This window comes from Natator depressus, chromosome 7, assembly GCF_965152275.1.
Source record: "Natator depressus isolate rNatDep1 chromosome 7, rNatDep2.hap1, whole genome shotgun sequence".
Classification (NCBI taxonomy): domain Eukaryota; kingdom Metazoa; phylum Chordata; order Testudines; family Cheloniidae; genus Natator; species Natator depressus.
This window is the reverse complement of record NC_134240.1, coordinates 15,255,604-15,272,431: the sequence shown is the minus strand read 5'-3', so window position 1 is coordinate 15,272,431 and position 16,828 is coordinate 15,255,604. Positions and strand designations below refer to the sequence as shown.

Sequence of the window (16,828 nt, the reverse complement as noted above, 5' to 3'; positions counted from 1 at the left end):
AGGTCAAAATTTTCCACAAATTTGGTGGTCTCAACCTAAGCCACAGCTCAGATCAAAAACCACAACCAGGGGCATCATGTCAATCTATTGACAGACTAAGAACTAGAACAGCAGGGCAAACCAGGAAGGATTAAGCTAGCCGAGCATTGATTTGTGTGTGTAGGAAGCATGCACAGCACTCATGTAATCACAATTACACATGAACTGTTTTTTTGTTCCCTTGTTTTGGAGCTGGAATTTCAACTTAGCCACGAAATGTTACTTAAAACTCAAGCTCTGTTAAGGTGGCTCACCTTTAGTGACTAACACAAATATTCTGAAACAATTTGCAGTAAAACAAACAAGTTCAAGTTTCCCCACACAAACGTGAAGGGTATGCCTACACCTTCTCAGCGGTGTGATTCCCAGCACGGGTAGGCAGACTTGCATGAGCTCCTCTTGAGCTAGAACGCTAATACCAGCGGTGTGGACATTGTGACATGGGCAGCAGCTTGGGCTAGCCATCCAAGCTCAGACCCAGGGGATCAGGCTTGGACTCAGGTGGCTAGCCCAAGCTGCTGCCCATGTCACAATGCTATTTTAGCACGCTAACTCAAGAGGAGCTAGAGCAAATCTGCCTGCCTGTGCTGGGACCCACACCTCCCAGCTACAGTGTAGACATACTCTGAAAGTTTTATGCCTAAAAGGTAGAGTCACATCAATAGTTTTTACATGGTCTCAAGAAACTTCCTAGTCACAGAGACCCTTAAGCCTAACTATACAAAAAAGCTGACACTCTTCAAGTTTTTAAGAACTGCTCATCTGTGACAACTGATGACCATCGTGGAATAATTTTATTCCTAGTGTTGGCTTCAGAAAGGCTTTGCTCCTATTGGTCTCCTCTAGATCTATGCTTTGCACTTACCACACAAAGTACAATGCAAGAGAATGGCTACAAAGGAAGTATTAGCCACCACATATCTGCACCTGTACAACTGCTGAAAGCCATACAAGACACTCACTGAAAGGAACTCAATTTAGTTTACTAAATAGGACACATGGAGTTCATTGATTCTGACCTGGAGATCAATCAATCGGTTTAGACAAAATGCAAAATTATTTATATAAAAAGCAGATTACTTCATCTTTGGAGCATGCAATGTGTCTTAACTAAGTTTGTACCGCATGTAGTGAATAAATAGTGCCATTAAAATGTTTCATTAGTAGAAAACAACACTGTTGAGCATGAGGAGCAATATGCAGAATTCACACACCTAGAACAAAAGAATGCCCCTACTAGGTCAGACCTTTGGTCCATCTAGCCCAGTATCCTGTCTTCCGACTGTGGCCGGTGCCAGGTGCCCCAGAGGGAATGAACAGAATAGGTAATCATCAAGTGATCCATTCCCTGTCGTTCATTCCCAGCTTCTGGCAAACAGAGGATAGGGACACCATTCCTGCCCCTCCCGGCTAATAGCCATTGATGGGCCTATCCCCCATGAATTTATCTAGTTCTTTTTTGAACCCTGTTATGGTCTTGGTCTTCACAACATCCTCTGGCAAGGAGTTCCACAGGTTGACTGTGCGTTGTGTGAAGAAATGCTTCCTTTTATTTGTTTTAAACCTGCTGCCTATTAATTTCATTTGGTGACCCCTAGTTCTTGTATTATGAGAAGTAGTAAAGAACACTTCCTTATCTACTTTCTCTATACCAGTCATGATTTAATAGACCTCAATCTTATCTCCCCTTAGCTGTCTCTTTTCCAAGCTGAAAAGTCCCAGTCTTATTAATCTCTCCTCATATGGAAGCCATTCCATACCCCTAAACATTTTTGTTGTCCTTTTCTGAACCTTTTCCAATTCCAATATATCTTTTTTGAGATGGGGCGACCACGTCTTCACACAGTATTCAAGATGTGGGCATATCATGGATTTATATAGAGGCAACATGATATTTTCTGTCCTATTATCTATTCTTTAATTATTCCCAGCATTCTGTTCGCTTTTTTGACTGCCGCTGCACAGTGACTCCAAGATCTCTTTCTTGAGTGGTAACAGCTAATTTAGACCCCATCGTTTTATATGTGTAGTTGGGATTATGCTTTCCAATGTGCATTACTTTGCATTTCATCTGCCATTTTGTTGCCTAGTCACTCAATTTTGTGAGATCCTTTTGTAGCTCTTCTCAGTCTGCCTGGGTCTTAACTATCTTAAGTAATTTTGTATCTGTACATTTTGCCACCTCACTGTTGACCCCTTTTTCCAGATCATTTATGAATATGTTGAATAGGACTGGCCCCAGAACAGACCCCCTGGAGGACACCACTATTTACCTCTCTCCACTCTGAAAACTGACCATTTATACCTACCCTTTGTTTCCTATCTTTTAACCAGTTACCAATCCATGAGAGCACCTTCTTTCTTATCCCATGGCAGCTTACTTTGCGTAAGAGCTTTTGTCAAAGGCATTCTGAAAATCTAAGTACACTATATCCACTGGCTCCCCTTGGTCCACATGTTTGTTGACCCCCTCAAAGAATTCTAGTTTATTGGTGGGGCATGATTTCCCTTTACTAAAACCATGTTGACTCTTCAACAAATTATGTTCATCGATATGTCTGACAATATTGTTCTTGGTTATAGTTTCAACCAGTTTGCCCAGTACTAAAGTCAGGCTTTCAGGCCTGTAATTGCTGGGATCACCTCTGGAGCTCCCCCCCCAGTTTTTTTTTTTTTAACCTAACCCTTTAGCAATATAGATAGAGTGTGAACATGAATTCAGGAGACCTGAATCCTATCCCTGGCTTACTGCAGGACCTTGGGCAAGTCACTTCCGCTCTGTGCCTCAGTTTCCCCCGCTGTAACGTGGGGATAATGATATTGCCATCTCCTTTATAAACTGCTTGATGATATACTGATGAAGTGCTATGTAACTGTTAGGTGTTACTACTATTAATACCTTTAATTAACTTGAAAGAGAAACAGTGAAAAACTGTTCTGTAATCTTAAAAATAAATGCTATAGGTGTCTCCATCTTTCAGCATCCAGTGGTTCTAGTAACAACATCATCCAAGGAGGATATCCAACTCAAACTGGGTACTGTTGTAAGCCTGTAAGAAGTGAGAACCTATTGAATTTAACATCATACCTTGGGACAAGGCTATCTCCCCCTCGTAAAGTGGTGGGGTCCAGCTCAAAGATAGAGGAGATATCGTTTCCTTCAGGTACGGACACCAGAGAGTAAGCCATCTTCTCCTGAGCATTATGCAACCCTCTTCTGGATGCATCTTGGTCAGGATCTGTCTATGGAAAGAATCCAATCAAATGAAGTCAGAAATGCTATCCCAAGAACTGTCAGACCAGTGTGAAAAGCCAAGCATTATATCAATGTGTTTTATAATTTGTGCACACAAATATCGACCGCTCCAAGCGCTGGTACTAGCAGAAGCTCCAGCTGTGCTTTAGAACAGAAATAAAACTGACAGATAATTAGCTGCTTTTGCCAAATACATTTCTTCACTTTGTCTGCTCTTGGTAACTTTTGAACATCTCTGGGTTATAATGTAACAATTCCTAAGTAATGCTGTGTCTATGTCTTTTTACATGAAGTGCCAGAAAATACACTCAAATTGCCAAAACATTCACCTCACAACGCACTGAAAACCCAGATTAGCTTCAGACTCTGCTGCAGATGATCCATGTCCGACAAAAGCCTTACCCTAGAGACTGCTGCTGAAGGGCTCCAGAAGTCTACTTGATAACTATAATTTTAAATAAATATTTTGTGAGCAGCAAAAATGACAGCTGGCAATTCTGTTTCCCAGTCACGTCAATATCAACAGTATCTAAGGGATTCCAACAGCAGAAACGGAATTATAGTGGTTAGTCACTGACGAAAAAATGAAAGGTAACCGAGAAGTTAGCCAGCTGGTAGTTTTCACCTCAGTTCATGGCATTTATCCTTGCACATTCAAATGTGTCCAATGCACAACAGAAAAACAAGGCAACATCATCTGCTAGCACAATATTAAGTGTTGACCAGGTTAATACTTTCATTAATGAATTTAGCTTTATTAATGCATTGAGACGTGAAATCACCAACATTTCTTAAATGAACAAGAACTTGGATGACTACATTATCAAGTAGAAACCAATGAGTCCTTGTGGCAGCTTGGAGACTAACACATTTATTTGGGCATAAGCTTTCGTGGGCTAAAACCCACTTCATCAGATGCATCTGATGAAGTGGGTTTTAGCCCACGAAAGCTTATGCCCAAATAAATGTGTTAGTCTCCAAGGTGCCATAAGGACTCCTCATTGTTTTTGCTGATACAAACTAACACGGCTACCACTCTGAAAAGTATAAAGTAGCAAAGTCAGAAAAACTGAAGCTCAAGGTGGGAAAATATGAGGAAAAGCTGTGGTTCACTCTTCCTTTAAGACCTTTCTTGGGAACATCAGCAGGAATCTCCAATCAGAAAGGTAAAGATGTTAGCAAGTGAGGCCAACACTTTCAAAACACAGGGGCCCAAGGCCCATATTTAAACATGATTTTTAAAATGAGCTGAGAACCAACAACTCCAGTGAACTTCAATGGGAAATGTTGGGATCTCAGTACTGGTGAACGTCAGGCCACTTAGTAAGGGACCTCAGCAGTGAGTTAGGAGCCTAAACTTAAAACAATCTATTTCTGAAAAATCTGAACTTGAGGAGTTGAAAGAGCTAGGATTGTATGAAAGCTATAGAATGCTTACAGTGTTACATATGTACTTCAGGATATTCTGTGATTATGACATTTGTAGCAAGTGAACTTGGCTGAGAAGTGGAGATATTTACAGTTTTGATTTGTCCTTCCGTAATAGGATGGTAAATATATGGACTAGACATGCAAATTGATGATTTGCATTTTAAAAATAAAGCAGCTATATACTCAGTCTGTTTGGAAACTATCTACTCTACACTTGTACTGAATTCTCAAAACCTTCATTTGTCTTCACCAAACCTCTTGCTGATCTCCAAACATGGCAGCTGCTGAAAATTCATACAATTCACTATGTCTGGCAGCTGAGGCAATATCCTAGCCAATTCTTAGAAATTATGGCAAAGCTACAAACCGGGGAGCAGCAAACAGGCAATAGAAAGTGAGAGATCTTAGATAAGATTATTACATCCATGCAGAACTAAAGTTTCACCTACAAAAGCATCATTGCAAAATTCACACAATGGATCCCTTGTAATGTTGAAGGGTGCAGTTTGGGACATATTATTCATGCTCATTCAAATCAGACCTCTGCACTGATCATTAATTGAGGGATAAGGAAAGAAAGCCAGGGCACATACTGTGCAGAGAGACTTGCAGTCTTGAGAATGATTTAGGCTTGAATAAAGTTACTGTACCCAAATAAGGTTAGGTTGCTAACACCATTTCTAAGTTAAAGGAGTTTAAACTATATTTGTATGTTAGAGAGATTACATGCTCTTGTCATTTGTTTATGGTCTATTTTCGCCACCTGGTGGTGAAGAAGTATAAGCAGAAAACCAGAAACCACTTATCAAAGTTTACTCCAAGATTCCATCAAAACCTGAGCTCATTTTGGAATGAGGGACTTGTGTGTAATGACAGTGGCAAAAATGAAAGTCTTCTCTGATTTCCAAAGAGGTACTAGAAACCATTAGTGTTTTCCTAGAAAGTTAAGATCGAAGTTGGTTTTCACTATCCAGAATATGTACTAAATAGTGTCGCCAGGAGGGCAGCATTTTCTACAAAGCAGTACAGGAAAATGAGTTATAACGGGAAATAACTGGAGTAACTTTTGGGTATCTGGTGGCAAATGTTGGTTTTTTAATGGCTACCACTTTAGATGACTTTCATATGTAGACAAGGTGACAGGCCAACTAATATTCCTACAAAGAAAATTTGAGCTTTTCTCCCTTCCATGCATCAAGATATATTCTTCTCTTCTCCACGGAGACAAGCTTTTCTTCCTGGATTCTAAACAAAGCCATCTTCCCTTATGCAGGACATTGATTAAGAAATAGAGGTTATGGCATCATAAGCCTACAGTCTCATCCAAATGAAAAATACAATCCACAATGGAAAGTGCTGTTCCAGTTATACCTGCTGTCACCAATAGTTTTGATTTGCAAACACAGTGGCCACACAGTATGTCTGCTTCCCTAGTCACATCAATAGGAGGCTTCTGGTAATTCATACTCTATCATGTAAATCAAACAGCATCTTGAGTAAGTGTGATGTAACTCCACAACATTTATTGGAAAGGACATCACACTCGCTTTTACTGGTCACTCAAAACAATGACATCAAAATTGCCCACTGGTTGGGCACGGTTCTTGTTTTATAGCTTAATTATTTATCATGGTTTTCCTATGATAATTTAACAGATGAGAAATTGTTCCTTAGAGATAGCTTTCATTTGTGAAATCAACCACTTCATTTGGCCCCCGAGATAAAGGCAGCATTCGGGATATTTGGTAACAGATCTCATCTTGAGAAACTTGCTCTTCAGACTTGGAGAAAGAAAATGCATCGAAGAGGTTACGAGTTCAGCCTTCTGAGAAATGGTTCAGATGCTACCCTGAGAGGAGCTATTCAAGAATCACGATACCTAGAAGTGCATAGCTTTTCAACATCCTTTAAAGCCTACTACACCAATCTTCAGTAGTCAGCCTCAGGATAGAGCACTGCATGCATACCTTCCAGCCATGCTTAATTTCGACTTTCTTTCATAGCAGAAATGCCTTGTATCATCTGTTCACTTGCCAATCAGATACCAAGGCTTGAGTCAAGCCTTCCTAATCAGGGGCAAAACTGTACTTTTGCCTATACTTACTGAGGATTGACTCTCCTGGCCATCTTCCTCATAGTCAGGGTTTACCTGATGAAACAGAATCACAGGCAAGTCAACAGTTTAGTTTTCCACCCCCGGGTATAAAATTCCTCAGGGAGATCTAGCTTATTCCGTAGCAGATGCATTTTTTTCTACAGAAGTACACAATGTTGGGTTCTTCAGTCTAGCAGACAAAAGCATAACAAGATCCAATGGCTGGAAGTTGAAAGTAGACAAATTCAGACGGCAGATAAGGCAGACATTTTTAACAGTGAGGGCAATTAACCACTGGAACAATTTATTAAGGTTTGTGCTGGGCTGTCCATCACTGGCAATTTTTTAACCAAGATTGGATGTTTTTCTAGAAAATATGCTCTAGGAATTATTTTTGGGAAGTTCTGTAGCCTGTGTTTTTCATCAGCCTGTGTTATATATCAGACTAGTTTACCATACTGGTCCCTTCAGGCCTCGGAATCTATAATCACATATACAATGCAATCAACTTTTAAAAAGCAAAAACAAAAACAGACAAAAACAAACCAGGTAGTTGTGTAGCCAGAATTAAGCAATCAGCAAACTTGCAAAAGAGCCTCAACTAACCAGCTCAGGACATCACTAAAGCTGGGAAAGAAGGAAATTTTGTGAAAATTTTGTCAAGCTTTTAAATTTTGAAATCACAATTAAATTTCAAAACATTTCAACCAGCTTTAGAAGTCGCTACAAGTTGGGAAACATCTTGATCATGTCATCATTTGAAATGTTCCCTTGATAAAAACTATTTTTGCCATAATATGCACAAATTCATCAATTTCTCCCATTACATCTTTGCATCAGTGTGTTTCCATGTTTTCACAGCTGATTAACCAGCTCATGATTTGCTAAGCAACCTCTATAATCCGCCAGTCCTGTTGATCCATTTTGTACTTGGCAAAATGCTACTAAGTGTTTTGGAATCTGCTTACTAGAAAAGCATAAAGCAGGATTATTTCAACTGAACTCTTGCGTTCACCATGATGGGCTATATTGCCTTTCTTCACTCCAACCTCCCTTGCATATCCCCAGCATCTTACTTTTACAAATATGCTTGTCTTCATTTACACAAGTGTGTTTCAAGATACACAGAGTCAGGCTAGTTTCAGTGAGTATTCACAGGTATTAACAGTTCACCTTTGAAAATGCTTGGATAGGTAAATGTTCATGACAATTCCTAGAAGGCTTCTATAACTCTTAACTTCTCTTTTATGAACAATTTTATGTTCTGTTTGGAAATAAAAAAAATGCGGAGGATCCAACAATGGGTTTAATTTATTTCCCCAAACACGTAGCGACAGGTTCTCCAGCCATTCACAGTACAATTCACCCTCCCACTAATAAGCTCATCTTGATGTTGATTGTTTACATAAAATTGTGTCACTTATTGTCTAAACTTTTTAACAAAAAGAAGTCACCACCCATCCCTAACAAAAAGGGTAGGGACCCATGGTCATTCTTATAGTGCAGTATTTTTTCCAAGCATCTTTCAAGAAAATATCTTGTTTCATGGGTCTGGCACTTTTATACTCCCTATTCATGCATAATTTCATCCTTAGTAATACTAATCCTACATAGTGATCGTTCACTAATCTGTTTCCAATCCTCAATTAGTTAGGCAACCACAGTTTTTCAGGAAGGGATAAAAGGAAGACAGCACTGACAGGAGAAGAGGCAGAGTTTATGGGTCCTCCCCATGGTATTTACCTCTGCTGCTAAGTAGTGTCCAGTAGCAAGATGTTTGAACCGAAAAAGGCTATTCCAGTATCCTGCACCACCTCGACAAGGATCATGTTGCACCACCTGGAAAAAGAGAAAGAGGGGCCATATTCTGAATTTCAGTGGCTTGCCCCTCAAGTTAGTACTGTTGTATTTCACTTTCAGGCATGTAAGAACATAAGAACGGCTGTACTGGGTCAGACCAAAGGTCCATCTAGCCCAGTATCTAGATGGACCTTTGTCTTCTGACAGCGGCCAATGCCGGGTGCCCCAGAGGGAATTAACAGAACAGGTAATCATCAAGTGATCCCATCCCCTGTTGCCCATTCCCAGCTTCTGGCTAACAGCGGCTAGGGACACCATCACATGTTGGCAGAATGTGACGAAGCTCAAGAGAGAGATACCATTTACCAGTCAGGTATGGTGGCCACCACCAAGAATGCATCCCAAATGGACGTGTCTAAAACTGCCACTGGTGCACACCTGGATTTTTAAAGTTCTACTTTCCTGGCTATCTCCAAGCGGCTGGATTTGTTGGCTAACAAACCGACTATGGTTTTGTGCTCTACTTTGAGCCTCCTGAGAATGAAGACAAAGGGCTAATGGGATATATTGGCAGAAAGGTCGTTCGAGGAGGTTTTTTGGAAGCTTGTATTGGGCTGAATCAGAAGGACTGAACAAACTTACTGAAAGTCAGGCAAGATTCTCTTGTTTTCCCTGATATTCACTTTATAGTCTCAAGAGGAAAAAAACAGAGTAGAACTGTTTCAAACTTAACAGTGTTGTCCCAAAGAAGGGAGTTTTCTAGAGCTCTGTATTAACGCTCATGCTCCTCCCAAGAAAAAGCATGGAATTAGGACTCTCGACAGGTTCCCAGCTGGAGCACAGCTGAAAGAAGCTTTGAATTAAGTAGCTGTACTGCTGGAAAAAATAACCGTCCTCCACTCAGAGGGATTTGTAATGTTCACACAGGCAGGCTGCATGTCATTTAAAGTTAATTCTTTTCTTTTCAAATGTATCCTAATCATATGTACCCGTTTCCAGAACCTAAGCATCTCAAAGTTTTGTTTGTTTAACAGGTGAAACGTTGGCCAAGACATTGAAGTCAGCTTTCTTTCTCTCTCTTTTTTTAAAATTAAGAAGCTAATGAGATGGTTTGATTCCATAGAGACAGTCTAACAAACGGGTTTCATCTCCCATCAGAGGTGGTTATCTGTACCTGTAGTATTCCACACTGGACATGGACGTGTTCAGCACGTACAGCAAGGCCGTAGAAATAATTAGTACTCTGTTAGAATAGGAATGGTTGGTGAGTAAGTAAGGTGTTAATTGATGCCTCACTCATTCCTTTTTTCTACACTAACAGGAACTGGTAGCTGGAAAGCACCTTGCTGCAGTGTTAAAAAGTCAAAACCATGTTTTTATATTGTAAAAAAAAAACAAAAAAAACCCAGACATGCTAGCAAACAATGGCGTTGTTTTGTCTTGAACCTTTGAAATCTGGAAAGAAATCTTACTTTAAAAAAATTAACAACTAAATCAATCATGTGGAGCAAGGTTTTAAATAAAAGCACCAATCGTTACAATAAAACCACTTGTGCAGCCTCAGAGATGCCGTCCTTACCTCGACTTCCCACAGTGCTTTTGAACTAGTTGCCGAAGTGGCCGACTGTCTCCCCGTAGTTCTCAGGAAGACATGCTGCTTCTTTCTGTGCTCATCGCAAGTCAGAAATTTCTCCTGCTCTGCATGAAACAACCTTACCACATCTCCCTGTCAAAGCCAAGACAGAATGATCATCACAAACTAGACAATACAGACATCGCACTATTAAAGAGCCAGCAGCAAGATGAATTTCCAAACTTACCCCTTTTAAAATATCATCTTTGTTATCACTCCATTTCATGAAAAGGACTATTTTCCAGCTCGTGTTGCAGTTCACAGAGTTGACCTAGAACAAAAACTAGTATCACTAGTCACACTAGCAGTATGTAAAACACTGCAAAGCACTGCCCTTTTCTTTACAGTGGAAAGAGAATTTGAACAGTATACTGCAATCCCTGTTTACTACTGAATGAAATGAAACACCAATCCAGAAAGACTGTGGCCTGCACTCAATCCTGCAGAAAATCACAGTAACTCTATTTAACGTTAGTACCTAACTCATTACGTGGATACCTCATCTGGCTATGTCAAGAATAGAGCTGGATGACACTTTTCACCAAAAAGGCAGTCTTGATTGACCCAAAACTATTCATAAATCCGACACCAATTAACCAAATAATTTTGACCAGGAAAAAGAAAAATCAGGCTAGATTCACAGAAACAGAGGAGTGGATGTGGTTCCCCCCGAGTAAACCTTCAGCCCATTGTCTAGGACAGTGCTACTCAAAGTGGCCGGTCCACGGACCACCATCGGCTGCCACCGGTCTGCACACACATTGGAAAAAGAAATTGCTGGTCCCCCACATCAGATAGCTTGAGAAGCACTGGTCTAGGACACTTCCCTGGGATGTAGGAGACCCAGGTTCAAATCCTCGCTCTGGAGCAGAGATGTGAACCTTAATCTCTCCTTTCCCAGTTGAGTGCTTTGACCACCAGACTATATGCCAGTGATCCCCAAACTTATCCTCTCGCACTCCCCTCCCCTTTACCCGTAGTAGAAGGTGTCTTACCCCTTGGCCGGGAGCCAAGAGCGGGGGGGTCATAGGCCGAGGGCAGGGGCCCAAGCCAGGAGCAGGGCTGCGGCCAGGGCAGGGTGGGGCTGGGTGGCGCGCTCTCTCCCTGTCCCCTCGTGGGTGCTGGCCCAGGCCCCCTGAATCCTTATGGGGGGTGCCCCACAGTTTGGGAACCACTGCTATAGGCTGTTCTCAGGTAGGTTCCTCAATCTGTCCCCTTGAACTGTTCTCCTCTATGTAAGTAATTATTTATTAGAGCAACAACTTGAATTCGGGTCTCCCACATCCCAGGCAAGTGGCCTAACCATTCTCACTCTCTCTCTGACCCAGTGATTAGTAAACCAGCTTCAACAGGAGAGATTGAGAGAGACCTGACCTGACCCAGAATACCCTGGCTTGGTGGTTAGGGCACTCCTTGGATGTGGAAGACCCAGGCTTGAATCTCTGCTCTGAACAGGGATTTGAACCCAGGTCTCCGCTCTCAATGTTGTTTCAGATTGAATAAACAGGGTCATTTCACCAAAAACATTTCAGAATTTTCAGACTTCGTTCACCCGAAAACTATTTTTTTTTTAAATTTTTCAGAACTCCCACCAAACACCACAAACACTTGTTAGTTATTCACTCAGCTCCAGTCATGAGGATGGTAGATTTTGCAGAAAAGTACATTTCAGTTATCTCTGTTCTTACAGCCAAGGAGCTGGGCAGAATGGGCCACACACACTTCTTTATTCCATATAGCCTGTTATTTACCTAACAGACCTGCTCTTACCAATCCCTGCCCAGCTGTTTACCCTCCAGGAAGAAGGTGAGAAACACTCTGTCTCCAGAGCTAGTAGTATTGTTATTTCACGAACAGGATGGGACAGCAGTGTAGCATATGCTCTCCAGCATGGTAATTGGAAATTCCATAACATGCGTGCTCCTTAGTTTAGCCGAGAACTCCAAAGACCCTTCCAACTCTATTTACACCAAATTTCTGTGCCACCCACTGCACTAACAGGCCAAGCTTTTGATTTATTTTACACTTACCTCATTGCACCCAGGATTATCAACCAGTTGGTGACTACTGGCATGAAGGGGCTGACCAGCATTAACAGGATTCAGGACCACCTTGTCTCCAATGACAACCTGAAGAGAAGTACTTTGCAATCAGATTCAGAAATGGTCCCCAGAGTTACCTTTTTCTGGGTGTAAAGCAATGAGGTTAGGCCATTGGCTTACAGTTTAGAGATATTTCATGCAAAGTAAATAGGAAAGACACTGCTGTCTTAAAAAAACCAAAAACCCTGACAACTTCAGAAGAAAATGGATATTTAAAACATTCAGAGTTATTTACGGCTTAAAGACACCTACACAACTGGGCTAAGTGGCATATAAAGGAAAACTAAAATTTCTACTGATTAAGTCTTTGTCTTCCATACGGTTATTTCAGTGTCTAACATCTAACAATTAATTCCTAAAACCAAAAGTCATCAGAAAGATTCTCCTCCTCCATTAGGAGTTTGTGCGTCCTAACCTACGCTGTTTACTCTCAATTAATGAGGTCCAATCACGTGTGGTAAGCTGAGTGTACTTTATCATGGACGGTGAAAGTCGCATATCCTATACGTTCCTTCCAGGCCAGTTTCTTGTCCAAAGCCTCCCAATCTTATTTTAAGAAAAAAAAATATATAAAAATAAAAAAAAATCCATAACAGAAATCTTAGGTGAGGGACTTGAACTCCCCTCAATACAGAGAAAGCAGAACATTAATGGAGTTTATATGAAGTTTCTTCTTTTTAAATTAACTGAACACAAACTACATTAATCTTCAAGGTGCTATTCCTATAATAATGAAATAAAGACAAGGACATTCAGTTAAGGCTGTATTACGCATAGTGGTGGGATAACTACATTGAAATGAACTGTCTAGTCTACATGGATATGGATATGCTCTATTTCATGGAATCTACTCTGTTTGGGTGCCCTCTATCAGGTAGGGCTGCACTGCACAGCATACCGAAGTCCTTGGCTTCTCTTGAATATAGGCTGATGAGCCATGCCAAAGTCCATCATAGCTTTGTGAGGTAGAAAACCATTTACTTGGGATTATGACAACCACATTCATTCTCACTTATCCAACGTGGGAACACAATGGACATCTCCAGAGATTAAAAACTAGGGTATTAACTCAGAATCAACACCTCCCACAAGCAAGGCAACCATTTAGTCTAATTCTGATAAAATTCTTGATACAGAAATTCATAACAGAACCTGAAAGACTCATAACTACAGCCCCATGAACCAACATACTAATTATATTTGTTCTAAAGCTACTCAAATGACTTAACATTTTGTGCCATTTTGAACTTGGTGGGGATTTAGAAGGCTACTGTATTTAGATTCCTTATTCCTTCCAATCTTAATCGTTCCTTGTTTCCAAATCAGTAGTTACCATAGTGATTCTCCTCCCACACTGTTCAGCACAGGAAAAGGGCTGTGGCCATTAATATTACATGTTATAAAAGCCTGTACATTTAATGAGTCAAAAGTAAGGAAGCAACTGATACAAGCTCTTTGTATTTTACACCAAATCTTCTTGCATCTTCTTCTGATGCTCATCTGCACTTACACTGTCTCCTATGGAACGCAATTTGTAGAAAGGCTGTATATAGAACCAGGAACCCTCGTTTCCAGCTTCATCCAGGGTCACCCTCATAGCATTCTTCTCTAGCAGAGCTGGAAGCCTCTTATTTACGGTCAAGTATTTGTTACTTTTTAAGTGCAGCAGCTAGAACAAAAATTACAATTAGTTTCTGTAAAGGCAGACATATGTTTCCTTTGATAAACACTGACTAAAGATTATATAATAGTCTGAGTGTGTGATCATAATACATGGAAATTAACTTCAATTGCTAAGACTGAATATTACACTGGCTATAACAAATCCAGAGACAATTGGACTTCTTGTTTTGAATACATTTTTTGTAGGCTTTAGACTGGTTCATAGCACTGAACAGCTTCCGTTAGCGTAAATGTCCATATCACACTAATGATAGACAACAGAAAACTGCCTTTGCCAATTATGCTCTATGTTTCAGCAGTCAGATACCAAGGACCAGGAGATATTGGTGACAAAACTGTTTTCCTTCATGGAGATGGGTGAGGCTTCTCTCAAGTGGCTGTGCTCATTCTGAAATGGGAGACTAATGAGGTTAGCTATAAACATTTCTTCTCTCCCCATGAGGTGCCGTTTTATTGTTTTGTTTCAATACACCATGCGACATTATATATAAACCTCACTGTACTGGTGATACATATCTATAAGATATAATGGACCATCTCATAGTAGCCCAAATTGTCTAGCTCACACGTTCATTTGGATTAAACATAGCAGGGTTGAATCTTAACGAAAGCAAGACAATGCTTTTGGCTGTTTTGCTGTCTGTTGGCTGTTTAAGCAGGCCCATTTTTCACAGAAGACATCTGCCACTGAGAAGGCTCCTACAGAACTGGGGTATCCCTCATAACTGGGCTGGGCAGAATTTGATTTTTTTTTTTTTAATACATTTCAGTGGATAATAGCAATGTTTATTTTTAAGCATTTTCTTCTGTTTTTATCTCTATTTAAATTTTTACAGTGGGGGAAACTACGGGGCAGGACAGACAATAATTGTTTAATGGCAGCAGACACTGAGTTTCAAAGAATGAAAGCTTTACAACCATTAAAGCTGTCAACATCACAGGTCAAAGCATACAAAGTGAATCGCCTTAAATCAAAATGGAGTAAATTCTCTAGCAGCTTTTTTCTTACTTTGCTTATCTGTAAATTTCAATTATTATCGAATGGAAATACATTTTGGTTGGTTAGGGTGTGTATGGTGAAGCCAATGTTTACCAACATTTACCCATACAAATCTAATCCTTCCTCGCCTACTCACAACTGTGCTTGGTACAGAGCACTGACTGATTAGAAATGCTTATTGCAGTCTCTTGTTCACCTGACAGACAAACTGACAGATCGCTCTCTCAGATGAGGACCATGCCACAAACTATTGACATTCCAATGTTATACTTGGGCTAGATTATTGTAGTGCTTGCCTTGCTTGGGCTAGATTATTGAACTGCTTGCCTTCTCCTTACAAGAGGGGAGAGAAGAACCCTTCTACCTTTGCTCCCTGCAATCCTACTCTGGCTGATTGTATGGTCAGAGGATACAAATTAAAGTATTTGTATAGAAAGTCGTACATAATCTTAGATCCAAATGCTTACAGTTCTCTTCCTCTACACCTCCACCTGGCAGTTGTGATCAGATGAAGTGGGTCTGCTCTCAGTCCCCAGAGGGGATCAGAGAACCCTGAGTTGTTGAATGCTCAACCAGTGGAGTCCCCCATTTAAGGCTGCATTTAAGGCATGACAAGGCTTGTCCTTGATTATTATTACAACACTTCCCCAGCATCTTGTTCTTGGTGTTTGTGACTCATTGCTATTCTTAGCATTCGCTGGGAATCCATCTTCATCAAGTGGGGGTGGCTTGCCTGAGGTCTACTGCACCAAATCCCTTGTTCAGTGTGGACTATGATTGCATTGGTGGGTTGATTATTTTGGTTCTTCTGTTTTGCAGTGGGTTTACTACATGGTGCTGTACAGCATTTTGGGGATAAAATGAGAATAAAATGAAAGAAGTTCTACAGAATTGTACACCGCTCTGTATTTGCCATCTACCAGATGGCCAGGTCAAGGGTATGAAAGGTATTCTAGTTTAAAGCATTCAGATGGTGCTCTGAAAAAGGCAACATTTATAGCAAGATAAAAATGCCTCCATTTTAGAATCTCACACAGCACACAGAACCATAAATGTAGTTCTTTCTTCAGAGTACCATGCTTCTGGATAACCCAGTCACGGCTTGCAAGACAACACACTCCGATCTCGGAATTCCTCTATTTTGAAGTATAATTGTACCTTGGTGGCTCAAGTAGGACCCTACAGAGCTATGTCTTACAGAGTAGACAGTGTGAACAGGGCCACAAGCATACCTGGATAACATTGCCATACTGGATAACCGTTCCCAGCAGTTTCCTGTTTTCAGTCTCATTCTGTTTCTTCTCCAAATCTGCTGCATGCTGAAATTTAAGAAGGAAAATTGTAGAGATAGAAAGTGTTGTTATAAACAGTGCTGGCAATTACTTACTGTAATAAAACATCAATGTACTTCATACCGTTGAAACAAATGTAACCATTTGAAGCGGACAAATCAGATTTCATCCTTTACAATTTTCAGGAAGAAAAATGATTGAATCTGTACTATTTGAACTATACTGAAGTGAAGCAGCAACTCTGAGGAGTCGATGTTTTGACTTCAAACTGACTGAAGCTTTCTGAATAAAACATGAGATGAAAAGTTTCAAAAGGAAACTGAGCCATGAGAAGATAGGTAAAAAGGAAAGATGGACAAAAGGGGGATTCAAGCTGGCAGCCCAATCTTCCACCTGCTCAACTTTAATATAAAATAAAGGATGAGGACTAAAGAACTGCAGGTTTGGTCCCCACGTCTCTAATCAGGCAGTTTCCAAAAACTTAGATTTTACTCTGC

The 16,828-nt window shown here is 40.5% G+C and overlaps 1 protein-coding gene across 6 annotated transcripts in view; it reads right to left on the bottom strand.

The window, feature by feature from the left end:
• ITPR1 (inositol 1,4,5-trisphosphate receptor type 1) overlaps positions 1-16,828 on the bottom strand; it is a 255,631-nt gene that overhangs the window by 163,466 nt on the left and 75,337 nt on the right. For all 6 annotated transcript variants that reach the window (XM_074957539.1, XM_074957538.1, XM_074957540.1 and 3 more), the window contains 7 exons: positions 16,272-16,358; positions 13,867-14,025; positions 12,285-12,383; positions 10,442-10,525; positions 10,201-10,347; positions 8,565-8,660; positions 3,128-3,282 (listed from right to left, as the gene is read on the bottom strand). In XM_074957539.1, coding sequence (XP_074813640.1) covers positions 3,128-3,282; positions 8,565-8,660; positions 10,201-10,347; positions 10,442-10,525; positions 12,285-12,383; positions 13,867-14,025; positions 16,272-16,358 — 827 coding nt within the window. The remainder of the gene's footprint in view (positions 1-3,127; positions 3,283-8,564; positions 8,661-10,200; positions 10,348-10,441; positions 10,526-12,284; positions 12,384-13,866; positions 14,026-16,271; positions 16,359-16,828) is intronic.